Raw genomic sequence first — 26,723 nt, 5'->3', positions numbered from 1 at the left:
TTCGACCAATCGGAGAACTCGGTGCTGACAGGTTCTGTGATAATCAAAGATGGCTGCGCCCATGTAAAACCAGCAGCGGCAACTGACCTTTCTGTTTCCTCCTCGTCACCTGGTCCTTGTGGTGGCAGACGGGGCACGAGGACCATGTTGGGCAGGACCCTCCGAGAAGTGAGTCGAATTGTCTGCTGAGGGTCCAAGAGGTCGGGAAGATTCGGGGAGTCTTTGTTCTTGTGGACGAGGGGTCCCCCCTTCCTAACCGCGTCTTGGTCAGCCTCGCTGCCTTCTTCCTTAGAACCTGGGGGGATTCGGACCTCCGAGTCCTTAGGTTGTGCTCCTTGTATCCTTCCGCAGTTATATTCTCAGCGGGGAAGGCTTCTGCACCGCTGCGCTCTGGGGTGGAAGGCAGAGTGGCTTCTCTCGATTATTCGTTTGCTCAGGCTGCCTCCAGCCCTTGATGGCCTCGAGGTATGCTCTGCCATATAACGGGGATTTAGCTAGCCCTTGTCCACTACGCTCATCTGATGCAGTCCTCATTAAGGACCCCGCAAATCTGTCCCTTGTAAAAGCCAACTAGTGATTCTTAGCTCCCCACCCCCACCCCGCATATATTCGTTCTCCAAGCTTCAACAACCTCCAGGATACAAACGATTTTGTTACCTGTGTCTCCATTTCCTTCACCTCATTTTTTGAACTCTAGGCTCTATTTGTGAATGTCTTCTGGACATCTCTTCCAAATGTCCCATAAGCACCCCAGACTTAGTTTAACCAAAGTTGACTTAATCATTGTAACAGAACCACCTCTTGCATCTCAACCTACATCATAAAAAACAAAAACATGATTTCTGATATTCTCTTGTTCAGGATACAACTATTATTCCAGTTGCCCTTAGATTCTTCTTCATATGTCATGTCCAATAGGTCACTAAACTCTGTTCATTCTTTTTTGAAATTATGTCTGGAGTCTGTTCTCTCATTTTATCCCTGCTTTTAGGGCTTTAATTCAGATCTCCTTGCTTTCTGGCACAGATCTCCCAACCTGCAGAGCTGTCTGATAGCAGGCCCACTTATATCACAATCACCTTGGGCCCTCCTGAAAAACTACAGCTGTGTCCCCCTCATGCAGGTCACTATGGTAAGGCCCAGAGGATATGGTTTAACCTTAGCTCCCAGGTGATTCTGCTGATAGATTTAGCAATTGAGGACCTACCCCACCTTCCATCTTCCATTTGTATCTTCACTTGGCAAGTCTTTTTCTTTTTCCAACTGGCAGCCTTTTAGAAAACTATAAATTATGAGAACTTTAAATCCATCGGCTTTAAATAATAAACTGCTATTCCCTCAATACATTTTTGTTTTACCATACTAAATTGCATCTGCTTATACTGTCAGTGAACAATCTATTTTGTTCTTGAAAAACTTTTTTTCTATGTTTTACCTACAAACATAATGTAAGATGAAATACAACCTAAAAAATGGGGTATTTTTTTTCTGTCCTTTCCCCCAGCACTACCTTTTTTGTGCCACCCTTCCTCACTAATGTTGTTCAGTGAGCCATTGTGAGAACAATTTTTACCTCAAGGGAGAAAATATATTTAGGGAATCTGACCCAAGGGTAGCCAGAAAGTTGCCTCGACATGATTACTTTCACTTAGTCACTCCTTTAACAAATAGTTATTGATACCTATTGTGCAAAACATTATTTGGTTATTTTCCCAAACTCTAACATACTGTCCACTGTTATTTCCACATCATTGTACCAGTGCCCCAAATTCGATGAATTAGAGGTTAATTTAGTACATATTCCATTTTAAAGATGGATCTTTACACATTCCATATGTAAAGATGCCTGGGACAGTTGAATGATTTATCCATTGTAATTATAATCAATCAGATTTCTCTCCATCACACTCTGGCTGAGCTTATTAATTGAAGGAAGGGAAAATTTGTAGGGGAGGGTATTTGGGGAAGGACTGGAAACTATGGTGTTTTGAGACAACTTGAGGGACCTGAGTGGAGGCTCAGGGCAGTAAAGGAGCCCTGGGAAGAAGCACTGCTGTGTGTGTGAGTCACTCCGTCGTGGCCGACTCTTTGCAACCCCATGGACTGTAGCCCACCAGGCTTCTCTGTCCATGCGATTCTCCAGGCAAGAATACTGGAGTGGATTGCCATTCCCTGCTCCAGAGGATTTTCCCAACCCAATCGAATCCTGGTCTCCTGCATTGCCGGCAGATTCTTTACCATTTGACCATTTGAGCTATAGAGAAGCACTAAAAAGAGGTAAAATCCCAAATGGGAGATAAAACTGCTACTTGTAAATTTTACCCAAGTACATTCAGGAAGGGGAAGAGTCTTACTTTCAATCTTTCTTTTTTAGTGGCCTGATCCCAGTGTTTCTAGGAACCAGACACCACACTAGTATTACTGGCCCTATAGTTATATTAAATGATTATTCTTATATTAAAGAAAATTAATTTTATATCCAATAGGTTTCTTGGGGGTCTAGCCTAAGAACATTTAATTACTGTTCTATGGGAAAATAGATTCCAAATTTTAAACAACTCAGTTCATTTATTCAGTTAACATTTATTGAGCACCTCTGTGTTCTAGACACTGAGGATCAACATGAAGACAGAAATTCCTGCCCTTATGAAACCTACGTTTGTGTGGGGAAGGAGGCATTAAGTAAGTTTAATAATATAATTTCAAATAGTATAGGTGCTATGAAGAAAGGTTAAGCAGGCTATTTTGTTGTTCAGTCACTCAGTTCTGTCCGACTCTACAGCCTCATGGACTGCAGCACGCCAGGCTTCCCTATCCTTCACTACCTCCCAGAGTTTGCTCAGACTCATGTCCCTTTGTGTCAGTGATGCCATCCAACCATCTCATTCTCTGTCGCCCCTTTTCCTCCTGCCCTCCGTCTTTCCAGCATCAGAGTATAGCGTGAGAATTAGTTGGGGGATATGGATGTTTTAGAGTGATCAGGAAAGTTTCTCTGAGTGGGTGATATATAATAGAGACCTGAAAGATAAGAAGGGTGAACCCTGGGAAGAACTGGGAGAAGGTTCTTTCAGGCAAGAGGAAGAGTAAGTGGGAAGTCTCTGAAGCAGGGGCAAACCTGACATGTTCAAGGAAGCTCTCTTATCACCCAAGAGAACTAAATGAGGAGAGTACTGGGAGATGAGGTTAGAGAGAAGCAGGAACCAGATCACCTTTCAGGCCATGAGAAGGAATATGGGTTTTATTCTAAATGTAATGCAAATCCTCTGGAAGGCTGTGAGTCTTTGGACATGATCTGATTTAAAATTTAAAAAGCTCCAGGCTACTCAGGATTGTGGTCTGAAGGAAGGCAGATGGAGGAGCAGGGAGGCCAGTTAGAAGGCCGTTGCCTTGCCAAGAGCTGATGCAGCATGGATAGGGTGGTGGGAGCAGAAGTAATACAAAATAGGGGTTTTGTTTCTTAAGTTTGGGCTTTCTGACAGGTTGGATATAGATTTGATGGAAAGAGACAAGTCAAGGAGGATGCTTCGATTTGGGGCCTGGGCAAGTGGCACAGTGGTAAAGAATCCGCCTGCCAGAGCAGGAGACACAAGAGATGCGGGTTCAATCCCTGGGTCAGGAAAATCCCCTGGAGAAGGAAATGGCAACCCACTCTAGTATTCTTGCCTGGAGAATTCCATGGACAGAGGTGCCTAGCCGGCTATAGTTGATGGGGTCACAAAGAGTCAGACACAGCTGAACCCAGCACACAGCATCAAGATGGGAAAGACTCTACAGGGAGCGTGTTGTGAGGAGAAAATTATCAAGACAGGATAATTTTGAGATGCCTCCACAAATATCCAAGCGAAGAGGTTGGTTAAGCAGATGAATATAGGAATGTGGAGATCAAGAGAGAAGCTAGGTATGAAAATATGAGTTGGCCAGAGTGGAGGAGATAATTGAAGTTAAATGGTCAGATGAGATCACCTGGGAAGCTGAGTGTAAATGTAAGGCATAAAACTTTCCAACATTTCGAGGTCAGCAGTAGGAAGCACAGCTAGCAAGAGAGACTTGAAGGAACGGCCAGTAAGGCAGGAGGAAACCAGAAGGGCTTGGTGTCCTGAAATACAAGTGGAAAAGAAGTACTTCCAGGAGGGGTTGATGTTGAATCCTGACCCAGACTGAGTGTGACTGCTGGATTTAGGAACGTGAAGCTGACTGGTGATCTTGAGGTGCTATTTCTTGGAACAATGGAGACAAAAGCAAAAATGTTACATGGGTGTGTTAAATAGAGTACCAGTCAATCAGACACTCAGCTTCCAAGGGCTCTTCTATACCTTCAGCATTTATCAAGACAGTTTTTCTTTTGAAAGACAGTCCTTTTCCTCAGTGAATCTGATGTTATTAATACCTGTGAAGTTAAGAAAATGTTCTCTATTGGTTACAGAGGAGTGAATGCTATTATACTTTGCACAGAGAAGTAGTGGAGTATAGTGGTCCAAAGCATGGGCTTCAGAAACAAGATCAGGCCTTGGTTGAATCCCAGCTCTGTTGCTTTCTAGCTATGTGATTTTAAGCAGGAACTTTGGTAATTTATCTGTAGATTGGAAATAATATCAGCCTGTTAGTGTGGATATAAAGGTTAAATGAAATATAAAATGTATAGGATAACACCTGGAACTAAGAGCTATTATTAGCACTGATTTTGTTACAGTGACAAAATTACTAGATTATCAGTGTTTGTAGTTTTCCCTTGTTCCCTTGTTCTCTAAGAAGAGTAGAGATCTTTGTGCAGAACATTTCCTCATTTTTATAAGAAGGCGTATTACTGTTCTATTGTTGCACAACAAATTTGTCTTTAACACAGTCTTAAAACACCCAGTCTTATCATCTCACAGTTTTGTGGGTCAGGGCCGGCGTGGCTGGGTTCTCTACTCAGTCTCACAAGGCTGGACGTAAGGTGTCAACCAGAGCTGCAGATTCTTTGGATGCCTTGGGATCCTCTTTCCACCTCACTGGTGGGCAGAATCCATTGCTTTGAGGTTGGAGGACAGTGGTCCCAGTTTTCTTGCTGGATGGTAGAGTAAATGAGCTCAGGAGACAGGAGATGTGGGATGATTAGAACTGAGGTTTGAGAGAATATACAAATGCTGGTAATGACATAGTCTGGGCTTTGACTATATGAGTGGGTAACTGGAGTGAAGTGAAGAGTTTGTGTCAAGGGAGTTCAAGAACTGAGAGGCCTGGTGTCAGTGTACCTGATCTGAGGTTTGAAGTCAACAAAAATAGCTACAGTGAACCAGCTGCTAAAATCTTTCATAAATGAAAAGGAGCACCAGGGAGACTGTTAGAGTAATATAATCTTCTCCAAGAGCTATGCTTCAGATGAGCTGGGGGTTTTGAGAAAAGAGGCAAGAAAAAGGCATTGAGGACAAGGGTAACACCTGCCCACACAATCTCCCCTCCCCACTGGACTCTGGTACATGGTAAGAAAGAACTAAAACAGCCATCCTGTTGGAAAACTGCAGGAGAAGCAGTGCCTGAAGAAAAGTCTAGTTTCCATTTGAGAAAAGAAATGCTAGGGAGAGAGAATTTGTTTTCTTAATGAAAACTTTTCCACTTGATTTCATCTTATATTCAGATATGACACTTTTAGTTTTGCTCCAGGGGATCTTACTATTTATTTGTCATAATCCTTGGGCCTAGTCCATTCTAGCTAATTAGCGTCTTTGTTTTCATTTCCCTTCTCCAACACCCTTATTGATTTTCTCAAATCTAGATTTCCTAAGTACGGTCCTAACAAAGATCACCATTTAAAATGAGTACTCCCAGAACAGTATGGAGCAGTCCCACTCCTGGGCATATATCCAGAGAAAACCATAATTTGAAAAGATGTATGCATCCCAGTGTTCATTGCAAGACTATTTACATAGCCAGAACATGGAAACAACCTGAATGTCCAACAGATGAAAGGATAAAGACCATGTGCTATATTTACACAATGGGACATGACTCAGCCATCAGAAAATAAAGTCATGCCATTTGCAGCAATATGGATGGACCTGGAGATTATCATACTAAGTGAAGTAAGCCAGAGACAGAAATATGATATCGCTTATACATGGAATCTTCAAAAATAATGATACAACTGAACTTATATGCAGAATAGAAATAGACCCACAGACATAGATACCAAACTTATGGTTACCAACAGGAAAGAGGAGGGGATAAATTATGAGTTTGAGATGAACATATACACACTACTACGCATAAAGCAGATAACACACAAGGACCTACTTTATAGCACAGGGAAATATACTCAATATTATCTACTAACCTATAAGGGTAAAGAAAATCTGGGGGAAAAAAAAGACATATTTGTATTTGTAGCTGAATCACTTTGCTGTACACCTGAAACCAACACGACACTGTAGATCAGATATACTTCAATAAATAAATGAATACTCCAGACAGTCTGATTTCTTGCCTTTGTAACCACAGCTGCAACTCCTTACCTCTTCCTGTCATACTAGTTGGCGAGTCAGAAGGCAACTTGAGGATAACGGACATTAGGAGACTTGAGGGGAGGCAAAAAGAGGAGACAATAGCAGACATAATCTTCCTCGTGCTTACAGTTTTGCTCTGGGGTAGGCCTGTTTGTATACCTCTGTGTCTGTCCAGCTTTGTGCTTCTGCAAGTTCTGATACTTGCACCCGGCCTATTTACATCAGCCCACTCCATATTTACAGTATCAGAACACACTGCTGTCTTTTCTTTCTCTTCAGCTCCACTCGTCTCGAGTCATACAAACCATTCAGCAGTAATACCTCCTTTGTTACATTCAGTTATCTCCTTTGAGTCGAGCCCAGCTGCCCCTCGCCAACCCCCCACCCTCCCAGTATCCCCATGGTAGCCCTTTCCTCCCCCTGTGCATCAGCATTAGGGGCCCTCTCAGTGGACTGTTCGCACTGCTTTTCTAGCTCAACACCCTCAGGCCTAAGAAGACCACCTCTCTGATGATTTATTCAACAGTTTAGAGCAGAACACTTGCAGATTTTCCCCTAAATGCAAACTCCTATTGCTTGATATATATTAGGACACATGAAAATACAGTCAACACACAGGACAGGCTAAACTTCCACTGGTGCAGAGAGAAATCATGATGGAGCAGATGTTAAGAAGTTACCCTTTACTATTTGTGTGACTTTGAGCAAATCATTTAACCTCTCTGAGCTTCAGTTAAGTTATCTATAAAGTGCGGTTAATAATTAGTTGGTTGTTTTAAGGGCTAAATAAAGTAATAATGCATGTAAAGCAACAGTAGTGCCTGGTCTTGGTTTTGAATCTAAACCTCACTTCAAATTTTTATATGTAACCATTCTATCTGCCTGTCTCAGTATAACATTTGAAACTTCTGCAGACTCCGCAGGAGTTTTTTGGAATTGTGTATATTCTAGGTTTCTGTGGCACTGAAACAAGGCCAAGTCACGCCAACCGAGCTCTGTCAAAGATGCCTCTCCCTTATCAAGAAGACTAAGTTTCTAAATGCGTACATTACTGTATCAGAAGAAGTGGCCTTAAAGCAAGCTGAAGAAGCAGAGAAAAGATATAAAAAAGGTAAATTACTTTGACTTGTACTTAATTGTTACCTCCTGAGAGAAAGAGTTTAATTTGATATAGCAGTCTCCATTTGGCAGGTAGAGCTTTAAACATAAAAAAAAAAATTTCCCTTATTTAAAGACCTGGGGAATTCCCTGAGATTCAGTGGTTAGGACTTCACGCTTTCACTGCTGGGGGCTCGTGTTCAGTCCCTGGTTGGGGAACTAAGACCCCACAAATCTCGTGGTATGGCCAAATAAATAAAATTATTTTTTAAAAGAAGAACTGGTGTGAGGTATAATAAAAATGAGACTAATAGGTATGTGATGCTTTATAATGTCCACTGCGTAATTTCTAACACAAATTTGATTTCTGAAGCAGTATCTTTAGCAAAAGCTAGTAGCTGTCTTAATAACTAGGATTAATGTCTCTGTATTTTGAACTAGGTATATTTTCTATTCTTTTGGTTTCTTAATGCAGGTCACTCACTGGGGGATTTAGATGGAATTCCTATTGCAGTAAAAGATAACTTCAGTACATCCGGCATTGAGACAACCTGTGCATCAAACATGCTGAAAGGTAAAGTTTAACTAGCCAGAGCATTATTTTATAAAAATAAATGTTTTTCAGTTTAAATTAAAGATAAGATACTAATGCACCAAGCTATCTTAGACTAGTTATATCTGCAAAGGAAATAACTTAGGGTGGAATATTACCTTCTTACTATTTGCTCTTTCTCAGTGCAGACTTATTCTTCAGGGGTAGGCCTGCTTAACAGAGGAATCCTATTTAGGAAGATAACATCACTGCAAACACACTGAATGAACTCTAACTCCTCTAACTTCCACTCGTTGACAGTGTAGAAATAAGTACAAAGTGGCTGTCATTACCCTCTTTTGCAGATGGTACAAGGATTTATTATTAATAACATCTACTGTCTGATTATGTTTTATCTCCTGGCTCCTCCACCTTATATCACTATACTTAATATAGTGATGCTTAGTTTTAATTTTTAAAGTTCAGTAAGTCAAAAAGGAATCATACTTATCAATATATGGTTGGATCCTAGTAGGAAAAAGAAATGGAAAAAGGATAGATAGCTTCACACTAAAACTAATATTCTGATGTGTATGCCCCAAGTTCCTCTGACAAAGTAGACTGTTGTTAATTGTTTGCGAATATACACTAGATAGAGGAAGTTTTAATTGACAATAAAGATCTATTCCTGCTGGAAATAGATAAAAATTGCTGTGTGATATAGCACATCTGAGAAGAAAAAGTCAATGCAAAGAGCAGAATAATGATTTGTGATTAATTTCAAATGAGTTGGGTACCTCTCTATCATTCAATATTTTGTAGTACTGTTAAAGTCAATATTTTTAGATTTTAAAGATGGTGAATACAGAGACTTTAGAAAATATAGCAAGCAGTCAGCAGCAGAAAAACATTAACTTTCAGAAGAAAGTACAACTTAAATTAGGAATAAGTAGCATTTGTCAATATGAATTGCTTAATTGGAGTTTAAAATTGTTTCTTACATAGAATTTACATGTTCACTGTTTTCTTTCCTATGATAAAAATTACTGAATTTTTAGGAGGACAGGGGCAAGGAAGGGGAGGGGATTAAGAGGTATAAGTGACTATGTATAAAATAAATAAACTATAAGAGTATATTGTACAGAACAGGGAATATAGACAACATTTTATAATAACTTTAAATGGAATATAATCTGTAAAATATTTGAATCAGTATGTTTTACACCTGTAATATAACATTTAAATCAGCTATACCTCAGTTTTGTTTTGTTTTTGTTTTTAAAGAAAACTGAATTTTTTTCAGGTTATGTACCACCTTACAATGCCACAGTAGTTCAGAAGTTGTTGGATCAGGGAGCTCTACTAATGGGAAAAACAAACTTAGATGAGTTTGCTATGGGGTAAGTAAAATTAAAAGTTTCTTTTCCTGCATTTCTTTCATCTGTGTCTTCAATCTCATTACGTGTAGGTACCTAAAAGCAGTGTGATTTCGTGAGGACTCTCTTGCCAATTCCTTGCCAGTTCCTCAGTTCCTCCATGAGAGATTACGTTAGTGAGGTGATTTCGTGAGGACTGTTTTTGCCAATTTCTCAGTCCCTCCATGAGAGCTTGTGTTCTGCTGATAGATATCTCACTTTGGTTTTAATTTGCATTTCCCTGATGACTAACAGTGTTGATCATCATTTGTTTGTTTTGCTATCCATATATCTTTGGTGAAGTATCTATTCAAATCTTCTCAATGAGTTGTAAGAGTGTTTTCCCATATAGTCTGGATTCAAGTCCATTATCAGATAGGTGATTTGCAAATAGGTTCTGAGTCTCTAGCCTGTTTTTGCATCCTCTGAATATGGCTTTCAAATAGCAAAAGTTTTTAGTTTTGATGAAGTCCAGTTCATTGTTTTCTTCCTTTAATGACTCATGTTTTTTTGTGTCTTTTCCAAGAAAGCTTTACCTTTTCCAAGGTCATCAAGACTTTTTTTCCAATGTTTTCCCCTAGAAGTTTTATAGTTTTAGTTCTTAAATTTAAAATTGTGATCCAGTTAATTTTTTGTATATTATTGAAGAAAGCAAAAGTTCATTTTTCTTTGCATATGTCTATCCTATATATCTGGGACCGTAGGAATTCAAATTAAATTACTTTGATTCCTTTGCCAAAAAAATCAGTCCAACATATGCATAGGTCCATTTCTGGATTCTGTTCTGTTGATTTGTGTATCCCTAATCCATTATCAGGAGAAGGCAATGGCACCCCACTCCAGTACTCTTGCCTGGAAAATCCCATGGGTGGAGGAGCCTAGAAGGCTGCAGTCCATGGGGTCGCTGAGGGTTGGACACAACTGAGTGACTTCACTTCCACTTTTCACTTTCATGCATTGGAGAAGGAAATGGCAACCCACTCCAGTGTTCTTGCCTGGAGAATCCCAGGGACGGGGGAGCCTGGTTGGCTGCCATCTATGGGGTCGCACAGAGTCAGACACGACTGAAGTGACTTAGCAGCAGCAGCAGCAGCAATCCATTATCATGCTATCTTGATTACTGTAGCTTCATAGTAAACCTTGCAGAGAAGGCAATGGCACCCCACTCCAGTAATCTTGCCTGGAAAATCCCATGGACAGAGGAGCCTGGTGGGCTGCAGTCCATGGGGTCGCTAAGAGTTGGACAGGACTGACAGACTTCACTTTCACTTTTCACTTTCATGCATTGGAGAAGGAAATGGCAACCCACTCCAGTGTTCTTGCCTGGAGAATCCCAGGGACGGGGGAGCCTGGTGGGCTGCCGTCTCTGGGGTCGCACAGAGTCGGACACGACTGAAGCGACTTAGCAGCAGCAGCAGCAGCGGGTCCTTTGCATTTCCATATAAGTTTTAGAATTGAATTAATAATTTCACTGAGAAGCTTGATGGGATTTTGATTGTGGTGGTATTGAATTATAGATTAGGTTTTAGAAAATTGACATATTAATATGTGCCTTCTGATGTATGACTATATCTTTCCATTTATTTAGACTTTAATTTTTCTCAGCAATATTTATGATTTTCTATATATGAATCTTGCACATAATTTGCCATATCTATCTCCGAGTATTTCATGTTTCTTTACTATTACAGAAAATGTTATTTTCTTTTCAATTTCTAATTGTTTAACATTGTTAGAATACATAGAAATGTAATTTACTTTTCTGTGTTAACCTATTATTTCTATCCTGTGACCTTGCTAAGCTCCCTTATTAATTCTAGTTGATCTTATAGATTATTTGGTATATTTTATGTAAATGATCTTGTAGTCTACAATAGAGACACTTTTATTTATTTATCTTGTCTTATTGCATCAGTTAGGACCTTAAGTACAATATTATTGAATAAAGATGATAAGAGCAGATATCCTTGCCTTTTTCCTGATCATGAGGAAAACATTTAGTTTTTCATCAGAAGCACTTTTTATTTTCCCATTTGTAATGTTTGTAATATTTGCTTGGTCTGTGTTTCCTATTTCATAGAAGCAGATTCCTTCATTCTCCAAAGCTGGTACCTATTAGAACCTAGTAAATATGTGTTGAAAACATAAATCTGTGGGAATAAACTTGAACCTAGGTTTTGAGGACATTGCCTTGAATGGCTGGTCAGCATGAACATCACCAATAAGGGTGAAGTGATACTGTATACCTCCTTCCCTGAGAAGGAACACCATCACCTATGCAGTGTTCCAGCTGAAAATGTGTAACCCGAAGCTAATAACAAGGAGACAGAAGACAAATCTGAAATGAGATATTGTCTATTAAAATGTCAGTATCATAAAAAAAACAAAGGCTGTGAAAATGTTCCAGACTAAAAGAGGCTAAAGAAGTTAAAACCTAAAACTCATAGAAGTGTAGGAGAAAATCTTTGTGACCTTGAATTATACAAAGATTTCTTAGATGGAACACATAAAGTACAGTCTGTAAAGTTAAAAACTGGTAAATTGAATTTCATTAAAATTAAGAACTTTTGTACTTAATGCACTGTTAAAAATGAAAAAAAGCAAGCCACACAACTTAGCAAAACTATTTGCAAGACATATGTCTGACCAAGAACTGGTATCCAGTATATATTGAAACTTTTCCAACTCAAAAATAAGAAAACCAATTTTTAAAAAAATGAGATGTAAAGAGATATAAAATCATATATCAAAGAAGGTACACAATTGACAAACACATCAAACATGGTTTGTCATTTAGGAAATGCAAATTAAAACCACACTGAAGTACATACACCTAATTAGAATGGCTTAAAAAATGACAATATCAAGTGCTGACAGGGATGGAGAACAACTGGATTCTCATACAATGCTGGTAGGGAATGCAAAATGGTATAGCCACTTTGGAAAATAGTTTAGCAGTTTCCTATAAAGTTAAACATACAGTTACCAAAAGAGTCAGCAATCTCAATCCTAGGTATTTACCCAAGATGTGAAGGCTTATGTTTATACAGAAGCACTGGCTGGCGCCTTTCACTACAATGTTTATTGTAGCTTTATTCAAATTGCTAAAAACAGGAAACAACTCAGTGTTCTTGGTTGGTGAAAAAAGTTAAAGAGGTTAAAGAGAAAAGTTTAATATAATTCTTAACTCTAGACTTGATCCTATACTGGAAAAAGGGAAAATGCTATAAAGGACATTATTGGATCAAATGACAAAATTGGATTACATGTGGTAGATTTGATAAAAGTATTGCTGTTAAATTTACTGAGATAGCCATACTGTGACTGTGTAAGAGACTATTCTTTGTCTTAGAAAAAGCTAAAGTATTTGGGGTAATGGGCCATAATATGTATAATTTACCCTTAAGTAGTTCAGGAAACATAAGTACAGCCACACACACAGAGCACACAAATGATAAAACAAATGGGGTAAAATGTGAACAATAGGTGAACCTGGGTAAAGGGTATACGTTTTTTCATACTGTTTTTATTTTTGTAAGTTATCTATTAGGTTGAAGTTTTTTCAAAAGTAAAAAAGGTTGTTAGCATTCACTAAGAATATCTCCCTGAGAAGTTCTTTTTTTTTGGCTGAGCCACACAGCTTGTGGGATCTTAGTTCCCCAGCAAGAGGTGGGAACTGTGCCCCCTGCAGTGGAAGCGTGGAGGCCTCACCACTGGACTGCCAGGGAATTGCCCTCTTAAAACTTCTGATTAAAAGAGGAATTCCTTCAAAAGACTACTTGTTAACTGTTTGGATGTTTGAGACACGTTATTGGAAGACCTTAATTTATGAAGAAAATCATCTTACGCTGAATTGGATTATCTGTTGGGATAAAAATTTCCTTTTCCTAACAGACTGTTTTTTTTCTGACTTTCTACCACAAACGATTTTACTTCTCATCCTCACCTCCTCAACCATCTAATTAAAGAAAGCTACAACTCAGCAGCCTTCCTAACTTTTCTAATTTAAGTTACAGTGGATTATACAGTGTTAGAAGCAAATAATGTAATCAGGAGATCACATAAAAAGAGTTTTATTAAGATATCTTGCTTCACTTCTTCGTTTCAGATCTGGAAGCACAGATGGCATATTTGGACCAGTTAAAAACCCGTGGAGTTATTCAAAACAATATAGAGAAAAGAGGAAGCAGAACTCGCACAGTGAGAATGAGGATTCAAATTGGCTTATAACCGGAGGAAGTTCAGGAGGAAGTGCGGCGGCTGTGTCAGCGTTCACGTGCTTTGCGTAAGATATTTTTTTCTATCTGTACTTTAGAACCCAACCTGATACAGATAGTCATAAACCATATACAAAATCCAACAATAGACTCATGCATACCGTGGTGTTTTTATTTCTCCTTAGTGAGCAATTTGTGCTCAGTAGTATATCAAAATTGTATCTTAGAAATACCCTCAACTATATAGTACACATATGTATATTTTATACATTAACTTTAAGACATTTAAACCCTTCCTGTATAGTATCTGGTCTTCTTTAAAACATGATTTTACAGATCTTCTAGAATAAGAATAAATCAGTTAGCTTGCTGCTGCTGCTACTAAGTGACTTCAGTTGTGTCCAAGTCTGTGCGACCCCATAGACGGCAGCCTGCCAGGCTCCCCCGTCCCTGGGATTTTCCAGGCAAGAACACTGGAGTGGGCTGCCATTTCCTTGTCCAATGCATGAAAGTGAAAAGTGAAAGTGAAGTTGCTCAGTTGTGAATTTCATTTTTAAAATTATTTATTTGGGTATCTGCTCACTGACTGTACATATATTTAGAGATTCACATACCTTGGCTTTAGTTGAGTGCTATTGAGCTAAATTAGTATCTGTGATTTATCCTTCAGCTAAGCCCAACTTTGCCAAAAAATAAGGAAGGAAGGAAGGAAGGAAGGAAAGAAAAGGCTAATATTTATCAATAGAATATTTTAAGAAGTGTTTTTATAAATCAGCAACTAAAATATATATGTAAGTAAAGGCTTTTTCAAATTTGTAGGGAGATGATTTGTTCAACTGTCATACTTTGTATTCTGAATCCATCAATCATGCTTTATGTCTTAAGTCATGTTTGTAAAGCATTTCTTAACCATCTAAAAAAGAGTAAATAAATATTGCTGTTACTATATTTATTTTATTGGTTTCAGTTTAACCAAATAGAATGTTTTCTTTAGTAGTACTATATGTATTTTATCTCTCCTTAATTATCCACTGAAACTAAGCTGTTTCACAGGCATTGCAATCAGTAAATTATTTATATTTTTTTAGAGCTGTGGAGATTTAGATTCTACAGTTTTGTTTTTTTTTTTAGTTTCCCTGAAATCTTGTTATCAAGTAAAACCATTTCATTTTATCTCTGTGGAATTTTATAGCACCACATTAATATTAATGAGAGTTCTGACAAGGGAGGATTGCAAGATTAGGTGCTTTTTTCTCTCCTCATCACCCCTCTTAGTGTTCATCTTACTGAACGTGCTTTGAGAAGGTGGCACTTTGACACATAATTCCTATGGAAATGTAGGTTTTACTTTTACACAGCTGTCAGGGAATCCTAATAAGAAAATGTGTCCTTTTAGAAACCGTGAAAGCAGCAATCTGATTCTGTGGCTTAAGAGGACTTGGTAAGAAAGGCAATTAATTTGCATTTTCTGTAGAGCCCAAGGACCATGTGAAAGATCCGTGAGCCTTGTTCAGCCCAAAGCTTCAGTCTGAGTGTACTCAAGAGGGACCAGGACCCAAAGTGATTCCAGAGTGAATGGGCCCCAGACTGTCAGGTGTTCTGATTTGTTTCCTTTATAATAGTTTTTAAAACAGGAAAATTCTAGGAGTACTATGTAGCCACTAAAAAGAATGAGTTAGAGCACTGTGTCATGACATGGAAAGAAATCCAAAATACACTGTGAAGTGAAAGACAAGTTGGAGAACAATGTGTATTATATGACCTTATTTCTGTTAAACGTAACATTACATATGTGAACATGTTAGTTGCATGGAAGTATCTGGATAAATATACATAAAAAGTGGTAATTCTGGGGACGGATTATAAGAAATTTCACTTTATAGATCATATAGAATATTTTAATTTTTACAATGGACATTGCAATTTTATAATCAAGAAAAACCTTTTTTCCTGAAATAGTTAAAAATTTTAAATTGTGAAAAATATACACAGTGGAAAATACACATACAATTAAAATGTTATCTTAATCCTTTTAAAGTATACGATTCAGTTGTGTTAAGTACATTCACATTATCACTCAGCCAGTCTCTAGAACTTGTTTCCTTTGCAAAACTTAAACTGTGTACTCCTTAAAAGCCTCCCATTTGCCCCCCTCCCCATGTCCCCAGCCCTTGGCAAGCACTCTCTTACTTTATGTCTCTGTGACTTTGGCCACTCCAGGCACCTCATACAGGTAAAATTGTGCAGTATGTGTGCTTTCACTTAGCATAATGTCAAGTGTGTCTTTTTCTTTTTTAATAAAAACACAGACTGTATAGGTAACTGAGCAAAGAAATGAACAGACACTTCATAGTTGAGTAATACAAATACAAATAAGTGTGAAAAATTACTCAAAATGCACATTAACAAATGTTTTATCAAAATAATGAGATTTTAAGAACTGCTAGTATTCAGTGATGGGGAAAGTGAAGTTGCTCAGTTGTGTCCAGCTCTTTGTAACCCCATGGACTGTGGCCCACCAGGCTCCTCTGTCCATGGGATTTTCCAGGCAAGAATACGGGAGTGAGTTGCCATTTCCTTCTCCAGGGGACCTTCCCGACCCAGGGATCAAACTGGGGTCTCCCACAGTGCGGTAGATGCTTTACTGTCTGAGCCACCAGGGAATGAAAGATAAAACAATGTGATTCACTGCAATTGGGAATATAAATTGGCATAACCTTTCTGATAAGTAATTTAACAAAATATATTTAGAACTTATAATGACAGGTAGACCCTTTTACCCATTAACTCTTAGAAGCTAGAGATATATGGGCAAAGATTTATGTTTAAAGGTGTTTATTAGAAAGTGCTTTATTTATTTATTTATTTTTGGCTGCGCTGCACAGCTTGTGGGATCTTAATTCCCTGACGGGGGATTGAACTCAGACCTTCGCCAGTGAAAGCACAGAATTCTAACTGCAGGACTGCCAGGGAACTCCCTACAAAGTACTCTACTATGCAGCTATTCTAGTTCGCAACAATATAGCAGTTTAAATAAATCAGAATACATTTCTAGTCATGATTCTAAATGGGGTAGCAGAATAGCTGTATCTGAATTCCTGGGAGGGGTGTGTTTAGTTTGTATAAGCATACTATAAAATTGCTATTAAAAGAAGGTATAAGATTTGTATGTATATAAATCATACCAGTGTTTTCATAGGTCTTCTGAGGCAACAGAAACAAAAACAAAAATAAATGGAACCTAATCAAACTTATAAGCTTTTGCACAGCAGAGGAAACCATAAAATGAAAAGACAGCCTATAGAATGGGAGACAATATTTGCAAACAATGTGACTGATAGGGGCTTAATCTTCAAAATGTACAAACAACTTATACAACTCAACAGCAAAAAAACAAATAACCCAATCAAAACATGGACAGAAGACCTAAATGGATATTTCTCCAAAAAATACATGACCAGTAGGCACATGAAAAGATACTCAACATCACTAATTACTAAGAAATGCAAATCAGAACTACAATGAGGTACCACACCACCTCACACTGGTCAAAATGGCCATCATTAAAAAGTACAAAAAACAAGTGCCGGAGAGGGTGTGGAGAAGAGAGAACCCTCCTACACTGTTGATAGAAATGGAAGTTGGTGCAGCCACTGTGGAACAGTATGGAGGTTCCTCAGAAAACTACACACAGAATTACCGTGTGATCCAGCGATCCCACTCTTAGGCATGGCTTAGTTGCTAAATTGTATCCGACTCTTAAAACCCCATGGACTGTAACCCGCCAGGCTCCTCCATCTGTGGGATTTTCCAAGCAAGAATACTGGAGTGGATTGCCATTTCCTGCTCCTGGGGATCTTCTCGACGCAGGGATTGAACCTGGGTCTCCTGCATTGCAGATGATTCTTACCGACTGAGCCAGCAGGGAAGCCCTACTCCTAGGCGTATATCCAAACAAAACTATAATTCAGAGCAATACAGGCACCCCGTGTTCATTCATAGCAGCACTGTTCCCAGGACCCAAGACATAGAAACAATCTAAATGTCCATCAACAGATGAGTGGATAAAGAAGGTGTGGTGCATGTATACAATAGAATACCACTCAGCTATAAAACAGAATGAAGTAATGCCTTTTGCAGCAACACGGATGCAACTAGAGGTGATCATGCTAAGTGAAGTACGTCAGAGAAAGACAAATACCATAATATATTATTTATATGTGAAATCTAAAATGTGGCACAAATTGAGTCTATCTTTGAAACAGACTTATAGACAGAGAATAGACTTGTGACTGGGAGTTTGGGGTTAGTAGATGCATATAGAATAGATAAACAAGAAGGTTTATCTATAGCACAAGGAACTATATCCTGTAACCTGGGATAAACCATAATGGAAAAGAATATTTTAAAAATTGTATATATGTATATAACTAAATCACTTTGGTGTGTAGCAGAAATTAACACATCATAAATCAACTATACTTCAGTTAAAAAGTAAAGAACTGAACGATTTGTATAATTCCTGTGATAGGAATTGGGAATCAGTTGGGAATTGCCAATTGATAGAATATTTTACATATTTAAAATTTTCAGTAATCTTTATAACATAGTAAAAGTCTCATGATAAACAAAAAAGAGATGGAAGCTTATGATTACAGAATGACCTGAACTGTGAAAGAAAAATTCATTAAAAAAAGACTTAAAGTTCATATGCCAAAATGTTAGCAGTGTGTGTTTGCCTCAAAGTGGTAGAATACTTTGTTACATTTTTACACTTTTCTATATTTTAAGAATTCTCTGCTATGAGCATGTTTTATTTTTGTATAATCAGGAGAAAACACCTTTAAAAGTCTACATTTAAAAAAAATAGATTTCAGATATGATTAGAAAGATGTTATCCTGCTAAACAGAATTCCATTTAAATTTCAGGGCTTTAGGATCAGATACAGGAGGATCAACCAGAAATCCAGCTGCCCACTGCGGGGTTGTTGGTTTAAAACCAAGCTATGGCCTAGTTTCTCGTCATGGTCTCATTCCCCTGGTGAATTCAATGGATGTGCCAGGAATCTTAACCAGATGTGTGGATGATGCAGCCACTGTGTTGGGTATTTATATGATTCCATATAGTTTCAAAGCATTATCAGTTCACTGAAAAACAATGTGTCTGTCACTCATAAATACTTTTACTTGCAGGTATACTAGCTGGGCATGATCCCAAAGATTCTACCACAATTCAAGATCCTGTTAAACCATTTACGCTTCCCAGTTTGACAGATGTGAGCAAACTATGTATAGGAATTCCAAAGGTAACTCTTTACAGAAGTACTGTGAAGTCAAATACAGACAGAAACAGACTGGTTGAGTTTGAATCGCTGCTCTGCCACTTTTATTAGCTATGTGACCTGAGCACGTGAAAGGAGATAGATAAAATCACTCACCTTTTAAATGTTTAATTTTGAGCTTAGCAATAAGTTTTTGTCCTGGGAGACTGTCCTTTGCATTGTAAGATGTTTAGCAACATCACTGGTCTCTGCCCCTAGAGGTAGCAGCCCCGCCCCTACCCTACCACCTCAACCCCACAAGTCAAACTGTCTGTAGACATTACCACATGTCCCCTGGTTGAGAGGAAGAGGATAAAATTGCCCCCAGTTGAGAGCACTGCTGTAGAGAAATACTGTAAAATTTTTTAAATTTTCATTTAAGGTAATAGGTGTGCCTATTTTTAAGGATTTAGAGTGAAACAGACCTAGTTGGGAATCCTGGATCCTGTACTTGCCTACTGTGTAACGTTAGGAAAGTTACTTAACTTCTCTAGTCTCAATATTTTCATTAATAACATGAAGGATGATAATACCTACATCATAGGACTGTTAAAAACGGTCAATGAGAGAACCTTTGGAAAGCATCTAGCAGAATGCCTGATACATAATGAACATTTAATAAATGTAAGTTCTCCAGCCAGATCTCCAGTCTTTATTATATCCAGTTCACAATATCTAGTATTGTGCTTGTCATTGCAATAAATGCTCTTAAATTAGTTCAGTCTTTTTAGCTACCTACTATCAATTTAATCAGGATTTCTAATATATTGCCAGAGGTTCTGGGATACACATTTTTGTAAAACCATCTATTGGATGTTCTGATTTCTGTATTTTGACTTTTTCCAATTAGGAATATCTTACACCAGAATTGTCAAGTGAAGTACATTCTCTTTGGTCCAAAGCTGCTAATCTCTTTGAGTCTGAGGGGGCCAAAGTAATTGAAGTCTCCCTGCCCCATACCAGTTACTCAATTGTGTGTTACCACGTATTGTGTACATCGGAAGTGGCATCGAATATGGCAAGATTTGATGGGCTAGAATATGGTAAAGTGCCTGTGTTTTGGACTTTTAGGGAAGTTTTCTCAAACATTTTCACTAATTAGTGACAAAAAATATTATTGCCTGGGATAATGTTGATGATTTAGAGAAGTAAATTAGTGGATCGTTTTACTGTTGTCAATTTAGCATTATACTCACTATTCATTATCATAACTCATAATGAATGAATGAGGGAGTGAACAAATGAAATTTCCCTCTTCATTATTTTCTTCTCTTTCTTGATTCCTGACGGGTCAGTTAGTCCCAAGGCGTGTAAAGAAGAGAATCCATTAAGGTCAATCTCCTGAAATTTTAGTATTGGCCACAAATGTGACTCTAGACCTGCTTTTCAGCCAAAACTTTACTTCCTTTTCAAGTAATGTTCCTCTCTTTTGTTTTCAGGTCACAGATGTGACAGTGATGTGTCTACTGAAGCCATGTATGCTGCAACCAGGCGAGAAGGGTTCAATGATGTGGTGAGAGGGAGGATCCTCTCGGGAAACTTTTTCTTATTAAAAGAGTAAGATCACCAGTATAGGAATTTGCCGCATTCTTGAAAACTCCAGAGGGAAGTGGTAGTGTGTCTGTCAGGTCTTATCAGTTTTGCTAAGGAAGCAAAATCCTTACGATTTGAATTAGAAATCATAAGTAAACGCCTGTTTTTGGTACTTTTGGCTCCTGGTTATTAAAAAAAAAAAAAACCCGCTGATGCTGTAGCAAGCTAATTAGGAAGCCTGAAGGGTTTTAGCCTCATTAAATGCCCCCTGTTATTGCTACATTGTCCTCCTGCTGTGAGAGCCTTAAGCAGGAAGTCACATTGGTCTCTCTTTAAAAGGTCAGTGAAATCAACCTGACTTTCCCTTGCATCGTGTATCTGTTTGCTCCAAGAAAGAATTCTAAAATTACTATGACTGATATAAGTTTTTCATCATCTTGTGAATAGGATTCATCTTCCATACCACCAAGTCTGTCTAAGAGGACAGATAAGTGTGAAAAAGCAAGAATGTACTGAACAGCTTCATGGAGTTTTGCATATATATAATGGGCATATATGGATATATATGTATATGGATGGAAAGCATTTTATTCATCTGTGCATCTCCTTAGGGCCAGTAGTTAGCATTCCTTTTTCCAAAAATACTATGAACAGCTACTCTGAAAAACAGTATGGAGATTCCTCAAAAAATTAAAAATAGAACTACCATATGATCCAGAAATCCCACTTCTGGGTATATATCTGAAGGAAAGAAATCACTACCTCACAGCATTGTTCACAATAGCCAAGACATGGAAACAAACTAGTGTCCATTGGCAGACAAATGGAAAAAGAAAATATGCCGTGTGTGTATACCCACCCACACACACACAATGGAACATTCATTATTATTCAAGAGTATTGATTATCATTCGAAAGAAAGAAATCCTTCATTTGTGACAGCATGCATGGACCTTGAGGGCATTATCTTAAGCGAAATAAGTCAGAGAAAGACAAATACTGTATGATCTCACTTATATGTGGAATATAGGGGGAAAAAACACCAAAGCCACAGACCCAGTGGAATGGTAGTTGCTGGGGAAAGAGAGGTGTTGGTCAAAGGGTACAGACTCCCACAGATAAGCTCTGGGGATGTGATGTACAACTTAATTACTATAGGTAACAACACTATACTATATACTTGAAAGCTGATGAGAGTAGGTCTTAAATGTTCTCACCACATACACAAAAAACTCTTAGGTGATGGATGTGTTAACTAATCTTACTGCAGTAATCATTTTGCAATATATACATATATCAAATCATGTTGCAAACCTTAAAACTACAGAATTTTATACTCAATTATATCTCAAAGCTAGAAAACAAAAACTATTATTTGGTTAATGGGGAAATCAAAGGGCTTTGCTGTTTGCTCTTCTTCTCTTCTGAATACCTGCTGTCTCATGTCTGAAAATGATTGTTCCATTTTGTCTAGTTTTCCGATTGAAGCATATTAAAAGTAGGAAGAAATTTAATATAAGTATTTGTTCTTTTATAAAATTCAGGTTTGGGGAATGCTGTTAATACGTTATTTAAGCCATTAGCTGCTGGGTAAATTATACGTGATGCCTGCATTCATCACTCTATAGACCCTGTGGTCAAATGATAATAAAGACATCTGATATTTCTATAGCATTCTTTCAAGATAAAAAAGATCTCCCATTTTTATATCATTGTATTTGGTCCATGCAAGGTTGGAATTGTTATATCCATTTTTACAGGTGAGGAAACTGAAGTTATCAATCAAATAGTTAATCCTTTTGCCAGCCTTCATTAACAGCTTCTGGAGAATCTAAAGAGTATTTTTTTCCCCCTTTCTTTCCGTCATTGATTTATAGTCACTCCTGTGTCTGGCTAATTCCTTAATCTTTTCAGTAAAGTAAATGTCTTTTCTTTTGGGGAGGGAGAGTGTGGGGAGTAACCATATCCTTTATTACTTTTTATTACCACAGTAACTTTAGGGAACATCCGTCATCTCATTCATATAGATACAACATTAAAGAAATAGGCAGAAAACATTTTCTTACCATGAGAACTCAGGATTTACTCTTGACAGCATTCATGTGTAACATATGGCAATGTTAATTATATTTATCATGTTCTACATTACATCCCTGGTGCTTACTCATAACCAGAAGTCTGTGCCTTTAGACCATCTTCATCCTATTCCCCCTTCCCCTACCTCCTACTTCTGATAACAACAAATCTGATCACTTTATCTATGAGTTTGTGTTTGAAGTATAATTGACCTACCACACTAGGTCAGTTGCTGGTGCACACCATCGTGAGTTGACATTTCTATGCATTTCAAAACGATCACCATGATAGGTCTAGATGTCATCTGTCACCATATAAAGATATTACATAATTACTGACTATATTCCCCACACTGTACCTTTCATGCCTGGAAGTTTGTAACTCAGTCTCCTTTCCCTATTTCTCTCCTTCCCTCTCACCACCCTCCCCCTCTGGCAACTACCTGTTTATCTATGACTCAGTTTCTGTTAGTTTGTTCATTTGTTTTGTTTTTGGATTCCATAGATAAGTGAAATCATACAGTATTTTCTCTCACTTAACTTCACTTGGCATAATAGCCTCTAGATCTATCCATGTTGTCCCACAGAACAAAATCTCATTCTTCTTTATGGCTAATACTCCATTGTGTATGTATACTCCGTCTTTATCCATTCATCTATCGGTGGACATTTAAGTGGTTTCCATATCTGGACTATTGTAAACAGTGCTGCAGTGAACATAGGGGTGCGTATATCTTTTCAAAAGTGTTTGTTTTCTTTGGATAAATACCCAGGCGTGGAACTGCTGCATTGCCTAGTCGTTCTGTTTTTAATTCTTGGAGAAATCTCCATACTGTTTTCTATAGAGGCTGCACCACTTTATATTCCCACCAGTCGTGCATGAAGGTTCCCCTTTCTCTACATCCTTGACAATCCTTGTTATTTGTTGTCTTTGATAATAGCCATTCTGAAATGTGTGAGGTGATATTTCATGGTGGTTTTGAATTGCATTTCTCTGATGATTAGTGATGGTGAGCATCTTTTCATGTGCTTGTTGGCCATCCATATACCTTCTTTGGAAAAACGTCTGTTCTGGTCTTCTGCCAGTTTTTTGATTGGTTGTTTGGTTTTTGATGTTGAGTTGTGTGAGTTCTTTGCATATTTTGTATGTTAATACCTTATCAGGTATATCATTTGCAAATGTCGTCTCCTATTCAGTAGGCAGCCTGAAGTATCTTTCCAGGAGTTTCACATTTCCATTCCTGGGCTACACCTGTCTATAAAATACAAAATTGCGAACACTGCCTTCTTTCCTCAGTTACTGTTTCCATTCTAGAGTTAGAATTGTCCAAAACTTCAGAACTCTTATAATAATTACAACTATAGATGAAATAGGACATTATAATAGAAAGAGGATCGGAATGCAACTCCAGAGATCTAAGTTCTGGTCCCTCCTCTGCCACTGCTAATCTTTGCAGCCTTTGGAAAGTCATTAGTTGCTCTGCCCTTGATTTTCCTCACCTGAAAATGAATGTTCTGGTTTAATGATGTTCCTGGAAGTGTTAATAATTTGTGATTATATGTGAAGAATTGTATCTACTTTTAGAATAACAGCATGGTTGAACAAAATTGATTTTTATGTTTGGGGAATCTTAGTGGTACCCGCTCCTACGGGCCAAGAATCCAGTGATTCTTTAACAAGTCTTACGCATGAGAATTCATTGAAAGAAATAACAAAAAGCCCTTAAAATGTCAACTTTTTTTTTTTCCACAGAAATTATGAGAATTATTTTGTCAAAGCACAGAAAGTGAGACGGCTCATTGCTAATGATTTTGTGAGTGTTTTTAACTCTGGAGTGGACGTGCTGCTAACTCCCACGACCTTGAGTGAGGCAGTGCCGTACACAGACTTCATCAAGGAAGACAACAGGACCCGCAGCGCCCAAGACGACATCTTCACACAGGCCGTAAATATGGCAGGTGAGGGTCCCTTAAGAGCATTCTGGTTTTCTCCAGATTTTTAGGTAGACAGTCCTGGTCCTCAACTTAGGTTCTAGCTAGATTGTTCCCTAAACACAATAGCTTGTCCTTCTGGGATACTTAGGAGTGTGTGTTTGTGTTCATGTGGGTGTGTGTACATGTGTGCATTTATAGGCATACACATGCTTGCATTCACCACACACACATGCATTAATTTTCAGACCTACAGAAAGATTTTTAAAAGTCATAAGATGAATACCCATTATGTCCTTTGCCTGGGTTCATCCTTGTTCACATTTTGCCTCATTTGCTTTTTCCTTCTTCTCTCTCCCTTTACCCCCAGACAGACAGACACACATACACAGCTTTTACTTGATTAATTTGAAAGTTTCAGCATCATGTTACTTTACCCCTAAATACTTTTAGCATGAATCATCTGGAATAAAGACATCCTTCATCATACCTGAGAAGGCTAACACAAATACAATAATATTCCAAATACAGTTCATATTTAAGTTTTCTCAGTTGAACCAAAAATGCCTTTTATAGGGTGTTTTTCCTGCATATATTTGTTTATGATATCTCTTACTAAAGTCTAGAACAATCCCCCAGGTCTCTATGTTCTTTTATTAAGAACCACATCAGATTGTTATGCTTTTTGTTTCAGTCATCAAACATAATGTAGAAAACTCAAGAGCAAAGGGAAAAGTCCATTGTATTTATCCATATACTTTTGTGTTCATTTCTCCGTAATCTATCAAGATTCTTTATCATATCCTTTCTGTTCGGAGAAGTGTTTGCCATTCTTATAGGGTACATCTGCTAGCAACCAGTTCTCTTAGCTTTCTTCTGAGAATGTCTCGATTTTCCTCTCATTTTTATAGTTTATTTTTGCTGGATATATGATTTTGGTTTGACAGTTCTTTTCTTTAGCATTTACAAAATGTCCTGCTAATTTCTTCTAGCCTTCATAGTTACTGATAAGAAATCCTCTACCTTTTGAATTTTTTAAGTGACATTGTCTTTCCTGAGGAATCCCGTCCATAATCTGAATTTGTCAGATTGCTTCCTTACGGTTGGGTTAACTTAAACATTTTTGGCACAAATACTATATGCACTTCAGGTCAAGAAACAGTTAATATCAGTTCGTACCCCTGTGGAAACTAAGTGAATCCTTTGGATAAGGAAGTAACTACCACATGTTTTCCTCATGAAGGCACATTTTCCTTTTGTCGGTTGTAAGCAGTTGGTGATATGATATGTTGGAACCGTATTTCCCAATAAACCTGAACCCAGTGATTTCCTAGATATATTAAATGAACAAAGGAAGATACAAAAATATACATGTCATAATTTTTGTGATTTTTTTCTTTTTAACCCTTATCCTGTCTTGTACCTATTGGCCCTGGAAAGTGGAAGAGGTCTCTGTGTCTTAGGGTGGAGAATTGGTCAACATTTAATGGGTCTCTTTCCTTTCCTCAGGATTGCCAGCTGTGAGTGTCCCTATGGCCCTCTCAACCCAAGGGTTGCCGATAGGACTACAGTTTATTGGACGTGCATTTTGTGACCAGCAGCTTCTTACAGTTGCCAAATGGTTTGAAAAACAAGTCCAGTTTCCTGTTATTCAGCTTCAAGAACTAATGGATGATTGCTCATCAGTCTTTGAAAATGAAAAGTTAGCTTCGGTTTCTCTAAAATAGTGATAACTATATTGTGCACATTATAATGACTTTTAAAGGTTTTTATATTCTAGAGAAGTCAGGTGTTCTTGAAATTTGGCTCATTGTTGACATAGTCACTCCTTGGAGTCATTTTTTAAAATTCTTGTGATTACAATTATAAATGTCAGCGTTTATTCAGCATCCACTCAGTATAAACCAAAGTACAAGAGACCTGGGTTCAATCCCTAGGTCGGAAAGATCCTCTGGAGGAGGCCACGGCAACCCACTCCAGTATTCGTGCCTGGAGAACTCCATGGACAGAGGAGCCTGCGGGCTACAGCCCATGGGGTTGCAAAGAGGCAGACACATTCACTCAAGTAGAAACCAAGTACAGGATTTCTATTATAATACGAGATACATGTTGCTAAAA

At 38.1% G+C, this 26,723-nt stretch overlaps 1 protein-coding gene across 1 annotated transcript; it reads left to right on the top strand.

The window, feature by feature from the left end:
* The first annotated feature begins 63 nt into the window (after positions 1-63).
* QRSL1 (glutaminyl-tRNA amidotransferase subunit QRSL1) lies at positions 64-26,723 on the top strand. Its single transcript, XM_052645764.1, has 11 exons — positions 64-168; positions 7,434-7,593; positions 8,056-8,154; positions 9,416-9,512; positions 13,636-13,812; positions 18,674-18,849; positions 18,938-19,050; positions 19,916-20,108; positions 20,505-20,622; positions 24,427-24,632; positions 26,115-26,723. Exons 1-11 carry the CDS (start codon positions 145-147, stop codon positions 26,330-26,332), a joined length of 1,581 nt encoding a protein of 526 aa, XP_052501724.1. The 5' UTR covers positions 64-144; the 3' UTR covers positions 26,333-26,723.

Source organism: Budorcas taxicolor, chromosome 9 (assembly GCF_023091745.1).
Source record: "Budorcas taxicolor isolate Tak-1 chromosome 9, Takin1.1, whole genome shotgun sequence".
Taxonomy (NCBI): Eukaryota; Metazoa; Chordata; class Mammalia; order Artiodactyla; family Bovidae; genus Budorcas; species Budorcas taxicolor.
Note: the sequence above shows the minus strand (reverse complement) of the source record. Positions and strands in the feature narration are given on the sequence as shown.

Excerpts from the sequence above, each read along its gene's own strand:
- QRSL1 (XM_052645764.1), top strand. The coding sequence starts at position 145 with ATGTTGGGCAGGACCCTCCGAGAA. Across the intron at positions 169-7,433 it reads TGGGCAGGACCCTCCGAGAA|GTTTCTGTGGCACTGAAACA; the intron begins GTGAGTCGAATT and ends TGTATATTCTAG. Across the intron at positions 9,513-13,635 it reads TTAGATGAGTTTGCTATGGG|ATCTGGAAGCACAGATGGCA; the intron begins GTAAGTAAAATT and ends TCTTCGTTTCAG.